The sequence below is a fragment of the Cnephaeus nilssonii genome (genome assembly GCF_951640355.1).
Source record: "Cnephaeus nilssonii genome assembly, chromosome: 2".
In the NCBI taxonomy this organism is placed as follows: domain Eukaryota; kingdom Metazoa; phylum Chordata; class Mammalia; order Chiroptera; family Vespertilionidae; genus Cnephaeus; species Cnephaeus nilssonii.
In genome coordinates this window covers 62,440,888-62,461,550 of record NC_137073.1, presented here as the reverse complement: position 1 = coordinate 62,461,550, position 20,663 = coordinate 62,440,888, and the positions used below count along the sequence as shown (strand labels likewise).

The 20,663-nt window shown below is 39.7% G+C and overlaps 2 protein-coding genes across 5 annotated transcripts in view; both read right to left on the bottom strand.

Annotated features, from left to right (window-relative positions):
* Positions 1–9,029, bottom strand: part of ARB2A (ARB2 cotranscriptional regulator A) — a 372,775-nt gene extending 363,746 nt beyond the window's left edge. For all 4 annotated transcript variants that reach the window (XM_079790343.1, XM_079790345.1, XM_079790347.1 and 1 more), the window contains exon 1: positions 8,890–9,029. The gene's annotated coding sequence lies outside the window, so the exon portion shown is untranslated. The remainder of the gene's footprint in view (positions 1–8,889) is intronic.
* A 467-nt stretch (positions 9,030–9,496) lies between these two features.
* Positions 9,497–20,663, bottom strand: part of KIAA0825 — a 366,280-nt gene continuing 355,113 nt past the window's right edge. Inside the window, exon 21 of the mRNA XM_079798899.1 lies at positions 9,497–9,565. Coding sequence (XP_079655025.1) covers positions 9,538–9,565 — 28 coding nt within the window. The 3' untranslated portion in view covers positions 9,497–9,537. The remainder of the gene's footprint in view (positions 9,566–20,663) is intronic.

Sequence of the window (20,663 nt, the reverse complement as noted above, 5' to 3'; positions counted from 1 at the left end):
AATTGCAAGTTCAGAGGCTTCCCAAAGTCCCCTAAGGTTCAAAAATTCCCTATAATTATTATCAGATGACAAATTATTATTATTACTTTATTATTAAAGACTCAATGAACTCACTGAAAACTGTTATATTCACGGCTATGGTTTATTATAGGGAAAGGATAAAGATTTACACTGGGGAAGAGAAGCACACAGGACAGAGCTCAGGAGAGTACCAAACATGGAGCTTCTGATGTCCTCTCCCTGTGGACTCACGGACATGCTACTCTGCCCATATCTATGTCTGACAATGTACACGGAGTATTATTGCCAACCAGGAAAGCTAACAGGAGACATGATGTTCAGTTTTAGTGGGGCTCCATGGAGGCATGATTGGCTACATGGTTGATCTAGGTTTCCAGGTCAACTGATACCATGTGGCCCAAAGCCCCCACCCTAAGTCATACAGTTAGTATTTCTGGCATAGGCAGTCTCCATCCCAAGACTACAAGAGAATGGCTAATTACACCCTAAATCACAGTTGCACAATGTGACCCAAGGCCCCCAGGTAAACAAAGATACCAGAGTTTACCAGCCAAGAGGCTGAGGACAAAGGCCAGACCTCTTTTTGAGCATGGTTAAATTCTTCACTACACAAGAGACAAGAAAAAACAATCAGGATTTTTTTATGTCTAGAGAGGCAAGTCTCTACTCCTCAGTAAACTATACAAGCCTTCTCTCCTTGTAAGTCCCCCACCCGCAGTGATTTGGCTTCTATCTCTTCCTTCTATCTCTCATGACAACAAACTTTCTCCTCTAGTAATTGCAAATGCCTTTTTGTTTTAACAAACATCAGACTGCTGAGAGGTGTTTTTTTTTTGGTGCACCATTCCTGGAAGTGCTGTAGGCAGTTAAGACAGACACAGCAGAACAAGGACCACAGGTCAGGTACAGAAGGTCACCAGGGTGAAAAGCCCCAGGTGCCTAACAATAGACAATCAATTGTAGGGTTGGACCTAACTCCCAGGGTGACTCTTCCTCCCCTAGCATATCACTGGTCATGCGGTTTGGACCCCATGACCTTTCCTCCCTAGAAATAACGTCTATGTCTCAGTTGTATTTCAGCTCCAGGCCCAGAGAAGCAACAAACCAACCACTGCTGACGTCAGGACCAGCTGTATTGAATAAAACTCTGGTGACAGCCAATCAATCAGTGGAGACCACAACCCTGAAAGGACACACCTGGAAAACTGCTGAATATTCTATGAAGATCTTTCCCTGGGACCTTCCCTAAAATCTCACCTTTAAAACCCTTAGGACGAAGGTCCCAGTGCGCTCTCCCTCCAGGGAGCATGTCCCTGTGTTTCCCTCTCACTCTCCCCCAAGCACTTTACCATTAGCTTCCCCACTCCCTAGATCTAAGGGCCCTTCCTTTACCTCTGTAACTTATTTCCTAAGCCCATTTCCTCTAGGAATTCCTTTTTCTACCTCTGTAATTTACCCAATAAATGTTATCTTACAGTTGGGTCTTGTTCTGAATTCTTTACTAGCCAGAACCCAAGTACTGAGGTCACTGAAACCAGGTTTGGTCGGACCCCACTGGTCAAACACCTAGTGTCATCCCCATCACCTACAACAGAAGTACTGCAATACCTGGTCAATGTGTGTAGTAGACGAAGCAAGCTCCTAATCCATCTCCTAACTCCAAAAATCCATTTAATATATTGTCTTCAGATAGAGGGTATATCTGATATGAAACTGGTAAGAATAGATACTACACTTGATCTTAGCCAAAAGGCTGAGAAGCAATAACTAACTGATCCTTAAGTTCTCAATTTAAGCATCATTTTCTCGAGAAAGCCTTTATATAACCCCAAGCAAGGCATTGTGCCTCTCCCAACATACTTCTATCATAATACAAAATATTTTGTTAAAGTCTTACCTTTATAGCAGACATGCAACCAGCATGTAAGATCCTCAAGTGTGAGGTCAGACTGCCTTATGATTAGGTATCCATCTTTTACTGATTCTAATTAACTGAGACCCTAACTAACTCTTGCTCTGTTTTCCTTTCCTCATATTTTGGTTCATTTAGATCTTGGGCCTTTGCCTGTTTATCTCCCCTTCTCCCTATATCTTTTGAGACCAGAGTCCTATCCCTGTTGAGCTAATCCCTACTGACAGACTACCTTTCTTTGCTACCTGAACTTGCCTAATGTTCTTCACTGATCCTTCCTACCCTCTCCCCCAACCAATTCCTGGATATGACCACTTAAGATAAGTACTCCAACTACATTAGAGGGTGTTAAGCCAAATGGATCAAGATGATTAATTTCCAAACTTCTGGAGTTAGAACCAGAATCATTTATATAGCATAGACAAAAACAATTATATGCAGAAGAATAGGGTTCAAATCAAATGAGCATCTCACCCATCAATTAATCAAATTTTTCACATTTTTTAAATGCCTCACCTTGAAATATAATCTTGGTCACAATGTTAGTTTGGTCCATGTTCTAAACAAGGCACAGAAAACTAAGCTATGCTTTATACATTAAAAAGGTATCACTCACACTCCTTCATTACCTTGGATATTAATTCTGAATTGTTTTTTAAATAGAGGTAGTATATCTGTTGAATCACATATAGTATCTTTCCAGCTGCTTTCTTATGCCAGATCAAATATGACGGCAATATGATTAGCAAGGGACAGGAATGCTAGCCACATCCCACAGCCCTTAGTAATTACACTGTTGGGTACTACTGGATCATGCAATAATAAACTATTAAAGGACCTTACAAAGGCCAAAATCCATAATCTTAGTCTTACTAGTACCTCTTTAACCTCTCAGCAAAACAACCCTAAGTACATTATCAACATAGGCCATGCCTGAAATAAATACCCAATGTGCTATAAAGAAAAGGAAACATACAATGAATGCTTTGCTTCGATAATGTCTTCATCGTGATATTTTTTTCTACAGCAAAAATCACCTCTATTATCTATACTAGAGGCCCAATGCACAAAATTCATACATGGGTAGGGTCCCTAAGCCTGGCTGGCGATCAGGGCCGATCTGTGGGGCAACCCGCTGGCACCCTGCTCTCTGGCCCTGCCTCCTGTTGCCACTGCAGCCGCCAGGCATTGCCTCCCTCTGTGGGGCGACTGGCAGGACGATGGCGGGGGTGGGGGGGGGAAGCTGGCACCCGCCTTGGCTGGCCTGGGGCCTGCGGGCTGGGGGCAGCTACTGCATTAAGCATCTGCCCCCTGGTGGTCAATTCGCGTCATAGCGACCTGTCGTTCTGCCATTTGGTCAATTTACATATTAGTCTTTTATTATATAGGATTGTAGTATCTATACTATAAAATGAACTGTACTCAGAAAAAGGAAACAATACATCAGAGAAAGCAGCACAGCACTGCTGTCTGTAACCTGTCTTTGACTTAGCTGTGAAATTTTGAGCAAGTCAGTCATCTGATACCTCATCTGTAGCAAATTAATCTATTTTAATTTGCAAAAGAATGATAAGCAAAATTATGGTTTAATTTTTCATTCATTAAATTAAAGCACAATAATCAATTTAAATGAGCTTCATAACTGAAATAGCCCAAGAATATTTAATAGACGATGACAGTGTGCAAAACATTCAATTATTAAAAAAAAAAAAGATGTATCACCTTTAACTAATGGGCCATTAGCCATTAAAAAATCCCTTTCTTTCTTAAACAGATAATCTAAAATGTTTTTTCAAAATGCTGGACAATGTTGAATTACACGTTACTCATTGAATTACTGAATTAAACCTCATTACTTTCTGGATAGAAATTATGTGATACCTGGTCTGAAAAACTTATAAGTAGGACTATACAGACTGTACACCTCCCAAACACTGACTGTTGAACCAGATGAGATGGACTGACGTACATTACTTGATGTACAATCAGTCTTACTGAATTACTCAAGGTCAAGTGACTAACTTCAGAACCACATGCTGAGATGTAGCTGGGATTTTCACTCCCTCACCCTATCCCCCAATCCATTACAATCTGTGGAGCTACATTACTTTCTGTCACTGTGTTGCTGGGTCCTCTCACCTTTACTGTCAGTTCTGGTGCTTACCATCCATTACTATTACTGATCTCTGGCTCTCTCCATCTAGCCACATCCAAATGCTACACTGCTACCCAACATTTCTTTTCTCTGTTTCTTCATCATTTTTGTCTCTTCTGTTTCCTGCTCTTCTCAGCTACCAGACAAAGGAGAGCTACTTCACAGGCACAGTCAGCCAATCAATACACTCCTTTCCTTCTAATTAAAAATAAAAAAATCAAAGTATGTCAGAATGATCTCTGGCTTTTCTTAAGCATTTCCATCACAATCTGATACTCAAAGGTTCATTCATTTTTACAAAAGATGCTATAGTTTCTTTTATTTCTAAGTTTGAAGTTACTGCAGATATTTTGTCTAGACACTGAAGCTTTTACAATGATAGCATTTTAGGGTTAAAAAAAAAGCAACCGAAGAGCAACAGAAGACATAGTGACTGCCTTCTTTAACTCTTAAAAGATTTATCCAAAAAAAAATCTCCAAGAATTTCTATTAAAATCAGATTTTAAAACAAATGGATAGTACTCCAAATGGATATACATATATGCATATGTATACATCCTCAAAACATATGAAGAGATCCTTAACATCACCATTCATTAGGAAAACGCAAATCAAGAGCACAGGAGATACAACTTCATACCCATTAGGCTGGTTATTACCAAAAAACAGAAATCCTATTTGGAGAGGATGTGAAGTGTTGTTGAGGAGGGGAGAAACTGAAACCTCTGTGTATTGATGGAGGAAATATAAAATAATCTAGCCACTGTGGATAATAGTACGGCAATTCCTAAAGAATTAAACATAGAATTACCATATGATCTAGTAATTCCACTTCTGGGAATATACCTAAAATAAATGAAAGTAGAGTCGCACAGCCATGATCATAGCAGCATCATTCATAGTAACCAAAAGGTGGGAGCAACACACGTAACTACAAACAAATGAAGGGATAAACAAAATGTGGAATATACATACAATGGAATATTATTCAGCCTAAGGATATTTTAACGCATGCTACAACATTGATAAACCTCGAAGACATTGGGCTAAGTGAAATAAGCCAGTTCCAAAAAGGCAAATCTTGTATGATTCCACTTATATGAGGCACCTGGAGTACAGACAAAATTCGCAGAGACAAAAGTAGTTTGGGGGTTGCTAGGGCTGAGGGGAGGGCAGTAATGGGAGTTAATGTTTAAAGGGTACCGATTTTTAGTTGAGGAGATGAAAAGTTCTGAAGATGGATGATAATGATGGTTGCATATCAGTGTGAATGTATTTAATGCCAGTGAAATGCACAGTCAAAAATAGTTACAATAGCAAAAGTTGTTATGTATACCTTACCACAAAAAAAATGAATAAAGAATAAAGTTGAAATAGAGCAGGGAAGTCCTTGCTACTTAGTTATCCAGGGCTATCATGCAAACCCAATCTGACTTTAAAACAGCACAAGTTATGTACAAGTGAGTAAATGGTTCTTGACTTTGTTGGTGTTGTTGGAAACATCTCTACATAACTAAGAATGTCAGATTCTCCTCATGGAGGTCAGCTTGGGAAAGCTGAGAAAAATAGGCTGTCAATAAATAAGATTGCTCATGCACACACCAAATCACTAAATATTTGTTCTCAAGATTTTTGCACCTTAATGCCTCCATTCCTACATCTTTACTACTCCAAGATAGACCAAAAGTTTTCTTGCCTCAGAGCCTTTTGTTGGCCTAAAACAGTGGTCGGCAAACTCATTAGTCAACAGAGCCAAATATCAACAGTACAACGATTGAAATTTCTTTTGAGAGCCAAATTTTTTAAACTTAAACTTCTTCTAACGCCACTTCTTCAAAACAGTCTCGCCCAGGCCGTGGTATTTTGTGGAAGAGCCACACTCAAGGGGCCAAAGAGCCACATGTGGCTCGCGAGCCGCAGTTTGCCGACCACGGGAAAACAGCTGTCCCGCACTCACTTCATTTAGATCTCCTCAAATAAATGTCCCTTTATCAGAGGCTGAGCTTGATCACCCTATCTAAAATATTCTCTCTCCCCTTAATGAGCTTTTTCTTCATAGCTCTTATCACTACTTGAGATATATACTGAGTGGCCAGATTATTATGACCACCTGACACTTGTAGGCAAATTAGCCGTAGACTGCATCGTATGGGATATGGAAGCCGAAGGCCTGTTCGAACACCTTTGCTGTCTGCAGTTACCAAGATAAAACGTCTCCAATTCGCACAGGAACACAAGGATTGGACAGTTGAGCATTGGAAAAAAGTCATGTGGTCCGATGAATCACGTTTCCAGTTGCATCATGCAGATGGCAGAGTGAGAATTTCGCAGAAACAGCATGAAAGCATGCACCCCACATGCATGAGTACAACCCTTCAAGCTGGTGGAGGCAGTGTTATGGTTTGGGGCATGTTTTGGGCCCTTTAATTCGTGTGGAACAACGTCTGAATAGCACAACATACCTAAGTATCGTTGCTGATCAAGTTCATCCTATCATGTTGATGGCATATCCCAATGGAGATGGCTTCTTCCAGCAAGACAATGAGCCATGCCACGGTGCTCGTATTATGCAGGAGTGGTTTCAAGAACATGAGGGAGATTTTACCTTGCTTAGGTGGCCCCCACAATCACCAGATCTCAATCCAATTGAGCATTTGTGGGACGAAGTTAAAAGAGCCATCAGGCAGCTGGTTCCACAACCATCAAATATCACAGAACTGGACAGTGCTATTCATCAGGCATGGTGTCAGATTCCTCGCATCATCACCTTTCAACATCTCGTGGAGTCAATGCCAAGAAGAATCGCCGCAGTATTGAAGGCAAAAGGTGGCCCAATGAAGTACTGATGGTGTGGTCATAGTAATCTGGCCACTCAGTGTATACGCTTGTTAATTTTCTTTCTTCGTCCACTACAGTAAACCTCAATATAACGAAAGGACTAATTTGGGTGAGGGGGTGTCTATTAAAGCCAAAAGTCCCTTATGTAATAAAGTAGTTTTTCCGAATGCATGTATTATAAAACTGACCATCGAATTTACCTGTTTTTACTTATGTAGACACATTTGTGTGCTTAAAATTAAGTATGCATGAAAAGTTTAATTTCACAGAAAAGTTTTCTATATGTATTACTGTTATTTTAAATTTATACTGAATAGGTCTAGTAAATGCTTGCATTCACCAGTCTCTGGGAGTAAACAAATGCACACGGCTGGGGCGTAGCTTAGCGCACGTGGGAACAAAGGCTGGCACGTGTTAAAACTGATTTAGAAAGTCACACCACAGGACAACAGAACCAATTACCACACAAGATGTAGTGTGATCACGTGGTAATCATTTGCTGAATATTGTTTACAAGAGGTGACTATTAGATTTAACTATGTAGTCTATAGTTGTAGACGTGTAATAGTTATTTGTCTGTGAAATTACTAGTGTTTTTTCCAACATATGGCCTATTCCATAAAATTTGTTAAACATAACGGTGATTAGTAACAAAAAAATAACCTATTACTTTAATTATAAGCAAATCTTGGCTAAAAGCATTTTAAAGTGCTAATTTTCACATAGGACATACAGAAATTTTGTCCGTTAAATCGAGGTCCACAAAATGGAGGATTTACTGTACCAAGTAACTTCAGAAGCATAAGGACTTTATTGGCCAGGATTGTATTCCCAGCACCTAGAACACTACTTGGCACATTGAAGGTAGCCGATAAATAGTTGTTAAATGAATAGATGGATATTCACAGCTTCGCAGAGCACATTCCCTCTTGGTCTTGGTACCATCTACCAGCCTTGCAGCAGCCACTGCCCCAAAGCCATCCAGAGCATCCCTGTTTAGGCTTCACTAGTGAAGTGGTAGGAACACCTAGTGTAACAGTCAGACAGAAGCCTGGTACCAGCAATGACTGTACCATCTTAATTAAGCTCTCCAAACAGTACTCTCTGACTCAGTTTCTAAAAACGCGAAATGAATACAGTATATCTATCCTTCATCGTGCTGGATAAAGGACAAAAAATAAAGAATTTAGCTCTAACACTGCTTTAAGATAAAATGAAACTATGTACTGCATAGCAAACATCACATTGCACATATTTTGATAAAAGTTACAAGAACTTGGTAGTCTGAAAACCACTAAATTTCCCCTTTACAAGTTTTCAGAGTATTGGAGTAAATGGACAAATGCAACAAAGTAGGTTGTTAACAAATATAGTAAAAAATTAAGTAACTAGTTACTTGGCCCAACAGACACACACTCTGGAGCACTAGAAAAGACTGCTTCCTAAATATACCTAACTTTATTTCCAAGTCAAAAGTGTTCAACTAAGAATTCATCCCCGTTAAATGTCCCACCAGCGTCCACGCATGCTGCAACTTTTGAGAACATTTTATAACCGCACTTTAACCTTCTGTCTGCAATAAATGACCTTTGGTAAAGTTTTGGCAGTTGATAATTTCTGTAGGAAAAAAAAAAAAAATCTTTAACCATAGACCCTCGCTATCTCCCCATCTGAGAAAGCCTAGTACAGGTTACACTCTAGGGCTCCCAGAACCCGCCACGTCCCGGTGTAAGGAAAGTCATTTAGGAACACACGTGTCCCGCCCCGCCACGGAGGGTGGGAACCGCCCGTCAGTGGGGTCCGGGACCTACATCAGAGGTGTCCGCACCAAACGCATCGTAGCTCTAGGGAACCTCCGGCCCTGGGCCAGCAACCCCCACCCGAGAAGGACCAAGCCAGCCCCCTACTCTGATCCCGGCCCTGGCCCGCCGGGGACTCACGTCCCCGCAGACTGAGGTCCTACCTGAGCTCTGCCCGCGGCTGCAGGGCTGCGGGGGGAGGCGGCAGGAGGCGTGGCCTTCCAAAGCGCCCCGGCGAACTCCCTCGTGCGGCGGTAGTGACTTTCCCTCTCGGGATCCGCGCCCCGAACAAGTTCAAGTTGCACTTCCGGGGTCCGCGAGAGACTGAAACGTCATCGCGCACGCGACGGCGCCAAATCCGGAAATGGGCGGGGCGTGGTCTCTGGCCGGGTTCCCGCGGCTCTGGGTAGGCTGGGAGAGAGGCCCGGGAAGGTAAGAGTGGGCACGTTCCTTACCTGCGGGCTGTGCTCCCCCACACTCGCTTGTCTGAAGGGCGGGACACCACTCCCTGGAGCCACCCTGAAGCCTGGTTCTTCAAGCGGAATCTAAGTCACAATTCCGGGAGTGTGCCTGCTGCTACCAGTAATTGCCCACCCTGCTACTGCGGTTTATCCCCCTTTAGCGATCCATTCAACTCGGGTCAAGACCGGAGGTGATACAGAAGATAAAATTTACCTTTCAGTTACGATTTAGATAAAGTAGGGAGTTAAGTACAGGTTCCCTGAGCCTGCCCTTTTTCCTGTTTGCTGAACACAGGCATACCTTGGAGACATTGCAGGTTCTGATCGAGATCACAGCGATAAAGTGTGTCCTCATCTTTTTGTTGGCGGAGGGTCTTGCCTTCAATTTGCAAAAAAAAACAAAAACCAATATATATATATATATATATATTGGTAGTCTGAAAACCACTAAAACCCCTGTGAAGCGCAGTAAAACAGCTCGCTCTGAAATGGGGGTATGCCTCGATTGGAAACAGCTGTGGAAAGCTATAGCCACATTGCTATCGGGGTTTGCCATTCAGCCCTTATGGCAAAAATCCCTGATAGTAAAAAAATTACCCATGAAAATGCCCTAAATAGCCAGCCATGCCTTCATTGGGTTCTGTATTCATCTATCTAACTTCTTCTACATATCTACTACGGTATTTAACATGCAATTAAAACTCCACATTTTCTACCTCCAAAACTTGTTCTGTTGCACATCTTTCCATCTCAGTAAATGGCACATTGATTCTTAAAATTGTTCAGGTCATCCTTTGATTTCTCTTTCTCTGACATTCCACATCCAATCTCTCGGCAAAATCTGTTGGGTCTCTTTTCAAAAGGTAGTCCTCAATGGATGTGGTTGTCTCTTACTTGTTCTACAGGCTACTATTCTTGCCTCCCTATAGTCTAGTCTCCTGGCAGCTGTAGAAATCCTTTTAAAATGCAAATCAGAATTTGTTCCTTTCCTCTTCAAAACCTTTAAGAGCTTCCCTACTCCAATAAAATAAAGAATCATTTCCATAAATCCATAACATCTGGCCCCTGTCCACCCCAGGCCTCCACTAAGGATGAGGATGGTAAGAGATTTGGGGTAGAGGATGGGGAGCAGGGAAAACGTGTCCAATAACCTTGGATTGGGGAAAAGAGGAGTCCAAAAAGTGATTGACAACTCTCTTGAGTGGAAATATTTAAAGGCAAGACATTGAATAAGGGTACCTGTGATGATAGAGTAAAAATATAAGAACAGTCAAGTTTTTCCAACAGCTAGTAGACATAGTAGCAAATGGTTGTATGTATTAGTTTTCTATGGCTTTCCTAGGCAGGCAGTATAGTGAGTCCTCACTTAACATCCATTGATAGGATCTTGGAAACTACAACTTCAAGCAAAGCAAGGTATAATGAAACTCATTTTACCATAGATTAATTGATATAAATTAGATAAGTTCTTATAGTATACGGTACTTCTGGTCACAAAAACATCACCGAAGTTCTAAATAAAGACCCAAACACTTCCAATAGTCCACATTGAAATAAATGTGAATGAGCTATACATACATTTAAGAAAGACTAATAAAAACAAGTGAAATAATTTCTAACCTGCTCAGTGTTGAAGGTGGCCAGAGCCTATCCCATCAGCTCAGGGAACAAGGCAAGAACCAACCCTGGGTAGAACGGCAGTCCTTTGCAGAGCTCACTCACACACACTCACCCCACTCTCACTCACAACGGGGTAATTTAGACTTGCCAGTTAACTTACTGTGTACATCTCTAGGGCGTGGGACAAAACCAGAGTACCTAGAGAAAACTCGTGAAGGCATGGGGAAAATTAGCTAACTCCTCATAGACAGTGACCCCAGCCAGGAATCATTTTTTTCCGCCTCGCCAATGTATATATAATGAAATGATGTTGAATAAAAACAATGTTATTTAAGGACCTTCTGTATCTCAAACTAGGTGGCTAAAACAACAGAAATTGTCTCACAATTCTGGAGATTAGAAGTCCAAAATCAAATTAAGGTACAGGGTTGTTCCCTTCTTAGGACTGTGAGGAAGAACTTGTTCCATGCCTCCCTTCAAGATTCTAGTGGTTTGAAAGGAATCTTTCATGCCCCTTGGTTTGTAAATGCATTACCCAAATGGCTGCCTTTGTCTTCAGATGGCATTATCCCTATGTTCTGGCTCTGTGTCCAAATTTCTCCTTTTTATAGAGATAACAATCATATTATTTGGGGGGGCCACCCTAATGAACTAATTTAACTAATTTTAACTTGATTAATGTTCTAATTATCAAATAAGGTTACATTCCTATATACTGGGATGAGGACTTCAATATATCTTTTGGGAAGAAGGGCATAATTCAACCCGTGACACTAGGGTAGAATTGTTTTGAAAGGAGAGAAGCAAATCCAGTAGAAAGAAGGGAGAAGCATACCAACCAGAAGAACCAGGTTGTTTAAGCCACCAGCAGATGGGCCACATGGAAATTTTTAGGTGCTCGGTGGAGCATGCATCTCATGTATCAGGGAGTGGCAATATTGAAATTCCTGGATTTGGGTGAATCTCCAAAAATGTAGCAATGTACCTAAGGACAGAAAGCACCAACATTTGGACATTTGTTACAGAAGGGACAATGACCTCAATTTACAAAAGCCTTTTCTTCCCACACCTAAACTGACCCTGAAGGAGCTCAGAGTAAAACTAGTGTGGGACGTAGACAAGTAAAAGGTGGAGGAACTAAGACAAAATAGATCATACCCTCTTCCTTTCAACCATATTTGTGGGTGAGTCAGGCCTATCCTTTAATGTTTTAAAGTGATTTAGAGGTTTCCAGTTCAACATGTAAAGAGTTTGGAACTTGAAAATCAGTCACATCCATCCTGACAACAAGAAAAAGCTACACAAACAGAAAGTCAGCAACTCCTCTTAGATCTGTCAGAGAATTGCCACAGGGCAAACTGCTGTCCCCCCAAACTGTAGAGACAGGTGGATAAAGAGAAGCACAGCTTACTGGGAGCAGAAGCCAGCAGTGGGAGCCAGTATGGGTAGGAACCCTTTAAAACTAATTAATGAATTGCTGGACTATATTGAGAGGTAAAAACTCCAAGTAATCACAGTTGTGTGGGGGAAGGTGGAGAGTGGCACCCACACTTTTGTGAGTTTTGCCTCCAGGAGCTCTGCCAGGTTCTTACAATGAAGATAGCAAAATCTCTGACAGTGGGAGAGGAAAAGTGATCTTTATGAAATATTCCCCGAGCTCTCTGTTTTCCATAACAAAGCCTGCCTATAAGGGAAACTAATTTACCAGAGCCTACCCAATTGGGGATTTACTAATCTAGAAAGTAGATATACTCAATATCAGCCTTTTTAGTCTTCAAAGTGGAGGAAAAGTAAACAACATTCATAAACAGAAGGGTACTGTAAACAGAGAGATGAAAACACTAAGAAAGAATCAAAAGGAAATATTAGAAATCAAAAACACTATAACAGAAATGAAAAGTATAAGTGACTGAAAACAACCAAGAAAAGAATCTAGGTTGAGGATATGTCAGTAGAAACTTCCAAATCTTAAATGCAAAGAGAAGGAAAGAATGAAAGAGATGGAATAGACTATCCAAGAACTGTGGGAAAATTAAGCAAGGTGTAATATATGCTTAATGGGAATAACAGAAGGAGAAGAAAGAGAGAAAGGAATAAAAAGACTATTTGAAATAACAATGACTGAGAATGTTTCCAAAATTAATGACCCACAAATCCAGGAAACTCAGGGAATTTTAAAAATGATAAATACTAAAACAAACAAAAAAAGACAAAAAAAAAAAACAAACAAAAAACTGTACCTGTGCATATATATTCAAAGAGCAGAAAGTCAAGGACAGAGAAAATCTTGAAAAAAGCCAAAGGTCAAACAAACAAAAAAAACAGCCTTGCCTAGGAAGAAAAAGGATAAGAATTACATTGGATTCCTTTTAAGAAACTATACAAGAAGAGAGTAGAATGAAATATTTAAAGTGTTGGGGAAAAAAACAACCTAGAATTCTGTATACAGTGAAATTATCCTTCAAAAGTAGAGAAGAAATAATAACTCTCCACAAAAAAAAAAAAAAAAAAAAAGAGGGAAATTGTTACCAGTAGACCAGCTGGTAAAATAAAATCTTTTATTTTCCTTAATTTTATTGATCTAACAGATAACACTATTTAAAATAATAACAACATTGTTTCCTGTGATGATAGCTAATGGATAAGTAAAATGAATGACAGCTATGTTATAAGGGACAGGATGGAGGAATTGGAAATAATCTGTATTTTTACTACCCATGAAATGGTATTATTTAAAAATAGACTTAAATAAGTTGTAAATATATTTTGAAAACTCTAGAGCAAACACTTGAAAAAGTTTTTTAAAAGTCTAATTAATATGCTAAGAGAGGAGAAGCTAAAAATCATATAAAATATTCAATTAAAATCAGAGAAGGCAGGAAAAAGTGGCAGACAAAGAAAAGAAAGAAAAAGGAAAATGGGTACAAAATATTTGAAATGATTTAGATCATATTGGACTTTTAAATAAGATAAAATTTGAGACATTCCAAAATATCCTAATATGACCAGAAAAGCCATAACGCCTGTCTGTCGTATAAACCAGGGATAGAGGAAAAGATCTGACAAAGCAGGTTTGAATTATAGTTAGTAGAAGAAAAATTAGGTTTTCTGCTTGTTATCCACCCCCCCCCACCAAGTGCTGCATATTCAATATATAAGTTATATCTAAATACCTATAAATTAGAGAAACTTCAATGTTTAATACATTATGTCAGATAATTATATAAAAATCATATTTTCAAGGTTGTAATGGTACTTCCTCTTTGGAATATTAGGACTGTGTAATTTTTCAATCCCTATTGGTACTTTTCCTGTCTTATATTCCCTTCCCTTTTATATCTCAAATATGAGCTTCTCTGTTCCTGGTTTTCCACATTTTTTTCTGTAAGCACAAACTTTGCTCTTACTCTTCTTTGTTCTAATCCTTTTATACACTGATGTCTCTATTGTTGGCAATCTGATTATTTCCATATATCTTCAGAAACATACTCTATCTCCCAGTATTTACTGAAACTTGATATATTGGATGTTAAATATTGTTAATGCATTTTTAAGATGCATTCCCACATCCTTATAAGGAGCCTTCTCTCTCTCTCTCTCTCTCTCTCTCTCTCTCTCTCTCTCTCTCTCTCTCTCCCTCTCTCTCTCTCACACACACACACACACACACACACACACACACACACACACACACATACTCATTCTACATTGCTTTGATAAATCTTAGCAGTGAGAGTACAACTATGTGATTAGTCCTGTGAGAGATCTAGCTAATCTCTGAATGGAGAGGTGGTCTTGAAGACTCTCCCAACACAATTATACATTCTCAAAAGAAAATGCAAGCAATGGAGACTGATTCCCAAGATACCTCAATGTCGGAATCATCAGATTGGATTTTAAAGAGCTATTATAACTATGCTCAATGACATAAAGGAAAGGACACTCATGTTGAATGAAAATCCAGGAAATTTCAGCAAACATAAAAACTATGCTAAAGAACCAAATGGAAATTATATTACAAAAAAAATTAGAATATCTGAAAAATTTAAAATCTACTAGATGGGCAAAATGGAGATTGTGAAGAGAGAATGAGTGAACTTGGAGAAAGATAAATACAAAAATATCATAAATATGCACAATAGAGTCAAGCTGCTTAGAACCAATAATAAAGAGAAAATCTTGAAAGCAGCCAGAATAAAATGACCTGTTAATATAGGGGAACAATGATCCAGATGTTCCATTGTTTCCTCATTAGAAACCAGGGGCTGGGAAAGAGTGGATCATCTTTAAAGTGCTAAAAGAAAAAGTCCATCAATACAGAATTTTGTATCAAGTGAAATATCCTTCAAGAATGGTAAAATAAACATTTTCATGTAAAAGAGAAATAATATCACTGCACTACAAGAAAGGTTAATGGAAATGCAATAAAGACAGATGTAAATTTAGATCTTCGGGGAGAAGGAACATTGGAAATAGAAAATACCTCAGTAAATAGAAAAGTTTACTTTTCTTCTTAATTTCATTAAAATATATATAACTATATGAAACAAAAATTATCTCCTTTTTTAATGCTATTTTTTCCAAAGTTAATCATGGCATTGGTTTTCTTCTGTTAGTTGTGTAGGTGGGGGTATAATTTCTAAACTGGAGGAAAGAATGAGGCTCTGAGTCAGTAGATAGGGCTTTTCAGTAGTGACAGTTCCCCTAAGGATATAGGGGTAGAAAATGTAGGTAAGCTAAAGTCTCCCACAGTTACCAAAATAAGGGTTTTATTTTTGTGGAGGAGGATGTCCCTGTTGGTCTTCCCCCTCACCCCCTGGGCAATTTTATACCTTTTTTAGAGGCACAGTGTAACCTCAAGCTTTGCTACGTGATATTTTTCTCCCACAACGTGTATTTGTTAAGAATTGACTGCTTGCCGAATCCGGTTTGGCTCAGTGGATAGAGCGTCGGCCTGCGGACTCAAGGGTCCCAGGTTCGATTCCGGTCAAGGGCATGTACATTGGTTGTGGGCACATCCCCAGTGGGGGTGTGCAAGAGGCAGCTGATCGATGTTTCTCTCTCATCGATGTTTCCAACTCTCTATCCCTCTCTCTTCCTCACTGTAAATATCAATAAAATATATTAAAAAAAAAAAGAATTGACTGCTTGATCAGAAAACCCAAATAACAGCAGTTTAAATAAGACAGAAGTTTATTTCTCATACACATAAATGCAGGACCCCAGGATTACTTTTATGGCTCCACAATTATCCATCACCCAGCTTTCTACCTTTTGTGGTTCTGGTAAGCTCAGTATGTGCCATCTACATCTAACCATTATGCTCACATTCCAGCCAGAAGGAAGAGGGAAAATGTCCTTTAAGAATTTCCCAGCCCTACCTGGTTTGGCTCAGTGGATAGAGCATTGGCCCGTAGACTGGAGGGTTACAGGTTCAATTCCAGTCAAGGGCACATATCTCTGTTGCAGGCTTGATCCCTGGCTCTGGTCAGGGTGCATGCAGGAGGCAAACAATGTGTCTCTCACATCAATGTTTCTCTCTCTGTGTCTCTCCTCCTCCCTTCCACTCTCTCTATAAATCAATGGAAAAATATCCTCCAGGGAGGATTAACAACAAAACAAAACAAAGAATTTCCCAGAATTTGTTCACACCATTTTTTTTATTTTTTTTTTTTTACATCTAATTGGTCAGTGTTTAGACCAATAACTACCATGCTACTAAATCCTGGGAAATTTTATCTTGCTTTTTCTAGGTGACCTTGATCTACAAAACAAAAGGGAAAATGGATCTTTGCTTTAGGCTTCCATATATATTATTTCCAGGAAGACACTTTCCAAGCAGATTGCTCACTTTCTTCAGGGAGCCATCCTCAGGATGTTAGCCTGGGGCGAGATTCCAGCCACAGTGTGTCTGAGTCCAAGGTAGTAGTTTCTGTTCAGTTGGCCATCTTGAACCAGAAGCTTCCCTCCATGGAAAAGGTGCTGGGGAATTGCTTTAGGGACTTTCTAAGAAAATATATGTACTGTCTAAATAACCTTCTTAACCTTTATATTTGTTTTGTATTTGGGGTCTGCTGGAGTAAGAATTCATCTGAAGAAAGCATTACTCTGTGGAAGTTTGAAAGTTATTATCAGTATCCTCTGCAGATAGCATAGGCTCTCCACTGGGCAACTATCAGAGCAGATTTGGCCTCTTCCCTCTGCAGTTCTAAGCCCTCTGTGGTCTCCAGGGAGCAATTCAACTGAAATGAGCCATCCACCCCATCCCTGTTGTTCTGCTTACCAATCCAGGGACAGCACCAGATACCTGCACAAAGGAAAAGCTTCTTAGGCCTTCCTTTTTTTATTTGGCTTCAAGATAACCAATTCAGCTTGTAGATTTTATTGCATAAAGTGAAGTGTCTTGAGCCTGTGTACTTCTTACTCACACCAGTGCTTACCAGGTTAGATTCAAATAGAATGTACAGCACAGTGCTATTTAGATATGCAATAATTTTATTTTCTATAGCTGATCTCCTGTTCTATAGCTCTAATTTCTGCTAAGGTAGATTTTTGTTTTAATCCTTAATTTTACCAGTTAAGACCAACTTTATTTTACAGTGTAAAATGGTTTCCTGCTAAATGTTTACTCATTCCAATAACTAAACTTTCCATTAGGAATACATCCTGTCAGACAATTGGCCCCATTTCTAACATTTTCTTCTCAAGAGAGCATTGTGTATAGGGGACACTCAGGTATCTTCATGGAGGTGGTGCAAGAGGCCGCTCTGTTCCCGTGTTGTCCTCTGGATTCCTGTTGGACTCCTTTGAGGTGGGTTTTCTACTGTCTAATTACTGGGAATCCTATTATAGGGCACATGGAAGTATGGATTGGTCTGTCTTTTGGTCATTGTCCTAGTATTCATCACTATTGCTCAGCAACACTTGCCTGTAGTTTTGCAGTTCCTTCTATCTGATCTTTATGCCAATACCATAATGTTTTGATTACAGTAGCTTTGTAAGTAGTCTGAAATCAGAGAGTGCAATGCCTCCAGTTTTCTTAAGTGTTCTTCTTTCTTAAGATTGCTTTTGGCTATGCAGAATCTTTTGTGGTTACATACAAATTTTAGGTTAGCTTTTTCTATTTCTGTGAAAAAAACATTGGAATTTTGATAGAGATTTCATTGAATCTTTAGATTGCATTGGGAAGTAAAGACATCTTAACAATATTAATTTTTCTAATCCATGAGCACAGAATATCTTTTCTTTGTGTCTTCTTCAAATATTTTTCATTAATGTCATAGTTTTTACTGTGCAGGTCTTTCACCTTCTTGGTTAAATTTTTTCCTAGGTATTTTATTCTTTTGTTGCAATTGCAAATGGAATTGTTTTCTTAGTATCTCTTTTTTTTTTAATATATTTTATTGATTTTTTACAGAGAGGAAGAGAGAGGGATAGAGAGTTAGAAACATCGATGAGAGAGAAACATCGATCAGCTGCCTCCTGCACACCCCCCACTGGGGATGTGCCCGCAACCAAGGTACATGCCCCCGACCGGAATCGAACCTGGGACCCTTGAGTCCGCAGGCCGATGCTCTATCCACTGAGCCAAACCGGTTTTGGCTTAGTATCTCTTTTTGATAGTTCATTATTAGTGTACAGAAACACAACAGAGTTTTGTATATTAATTTTTGTATACTGCAACTTTACTGAATTGATTAATTCTGACATTTTTTTTGGTAGCATCTTTTAGAGTTTTCCCATACATAATATACCTTTTTTTCCCCTTGCAATTACTCTGGCTAGGACTTCCAAATTCTGTTGAATAAAAGTGCCAGGAGTATGCATGCTTATCTCTTGTTCCTGATCTAGAGGGAAAAGCTTTCAGCTTTTCACCATTGAGTCTGATGTTAGCTGTGGGCTCATCACATATGGCTTTTATTATGTTGATCTATGTTTACTCTGTACCTTTTGTTGAGTTTTTATCATAAGTGTATATTGAATTTCATCAAGTGCTTTTGCTGCATCTATTGAGATGATCATATTATTTTTATCCTTCATTTTGTTAAGGTGGTGTGTCTGCAGTTGTTGAACCATCCATACATTCCTGAAATAAATCCCACTTGTTAGTGGTATGTGATTCTTTAAATGTATTGTTGAATTTGGTTTGTTAAGATTTTGTTGAGGATTTTTGCAAAAATGTTCATCAGGGATATTAGCCGTGTGGCATCCTTATCTGGTTTTGATATCAGGGTAATACTGACCCCATAAACTGAATTTGGAAGTATTCCCTCCTCTTCTACTTTTGGAAGAGATGGAGAAGGGTTGACATTAATTCTTTGAATGTTTGATAGCATTAACCAGTGAAACCATCTGGTCCTGGACTTTTGTTTGTTGGGAAGTTTTTGATTACTAATTCAATCTCCTTACTAATAATTAGTCTGTACAGAGATTTTCTTTCTTCCTGAGTCCGTCTTGGCAGTTTCTGTGTTTCTAGGAATTTATCCATTTCTTATAGGTTGCCCAATTTGTTGTCATATAATTTTTCATATTAATTGTTCAAAGAAAAGAGAAAAGATGGCACCCATCAGCCTTTGTCCCTGAGAGTACTCAAGCATGCCCCTAGATTTGCATTAAGTTAGATGCCTGCCCCTCAGGCTAGTACTTTAAGATTAACATTGAGCCTCTCATAGAAAGTATGGGTGATATTGACTGCTTCTGCGCCTGACCCTGAAGAGAATGAGTTTGGAACCCTGAGCCCTTTAAAAGTCATCTTTCAGATCACTATAGCCTAGTGGGCTTCTTGGACATGAGCGCTGTTGGTTTTCAAAGCTACATATTTTGGGGGCTCATCACTCAGGTGCAGATCTTAAAAGCTGGGATGCCCAATGTGGGATTCAAACACTTTGCTCCTCAAAGAGAATCTGGAGGTTTTGAGTTCCATTCTCATTGCAGGTCATAGCACAAGGGGTAGCGTTTTTGGCAAGATGGGTCTCAGCCTCTATCTGCTTCATTGTGAGTTTTGTTTCTTTTTCCTTCTCATTTGCATGACCACTCATTTACATGTAGTGATCACTCAGGTAGTTTTTACATTTTTTTTTTTCCCTCAAAGGAAATTGCTCTACCTGTAGCTATAGTTTCGATGTGTTGGTGGGAGGGGGTTAAGTAGATCTCCCTATGTCACATCTTGGAACAGAACCTCCCTGTGTCTTTATTTAAAATTTGGGTCAGTTTTTTTTCTACAACTTACTTATGTATTATCTCAACTAGGGCTCTCAATACAGACCTCAATAAGTGTTGAGAGAATTAAATTGTCTACTTATGGAGAGCCTGGCACAGAGCCTGGCTTATCATAGCTGCTTAATAAATAGCACCAAATACTAACTTCCAACTCTTATTTCTAGTCCACTCTATTCCCACTTCCCTACATGGTTCCCCCCATATAGGATATTTCAGGGCCCAAATTTCAACCAGGGCTCCTATCAACTTTACCTCTTGATTCACACTATTGTGTGATTAATCCCTCCCTCCTGAACCTGGGTGGGATGAGTGACTTGCTTTTAACCACTAGAATTTGGAAAAGGTGATTAAATATGCATGGTTACATGCATTTGATTATGTTACATACTCCACGAATTTGTGCATGGGTGGGGTCCCTCAGCCTATCTGGCAATTGGGTCTGATCAGGGGGACTGGCCAGCTGGGGGGAGGGGCTGCAGGAGGTTGGCCGGCAGCAGGGAGGGACCACAGGAGTTTGGCCAGGCAAGGGAGGTTGCTGTGGGAGTGAACTGACCACCAGGAGCAACTCCTGCATTGAGCTTCAGCTCCCTGGTGGTCAGTGCATGTCATAGCAACTGATCGTTGGGTCGTTTAGGCTT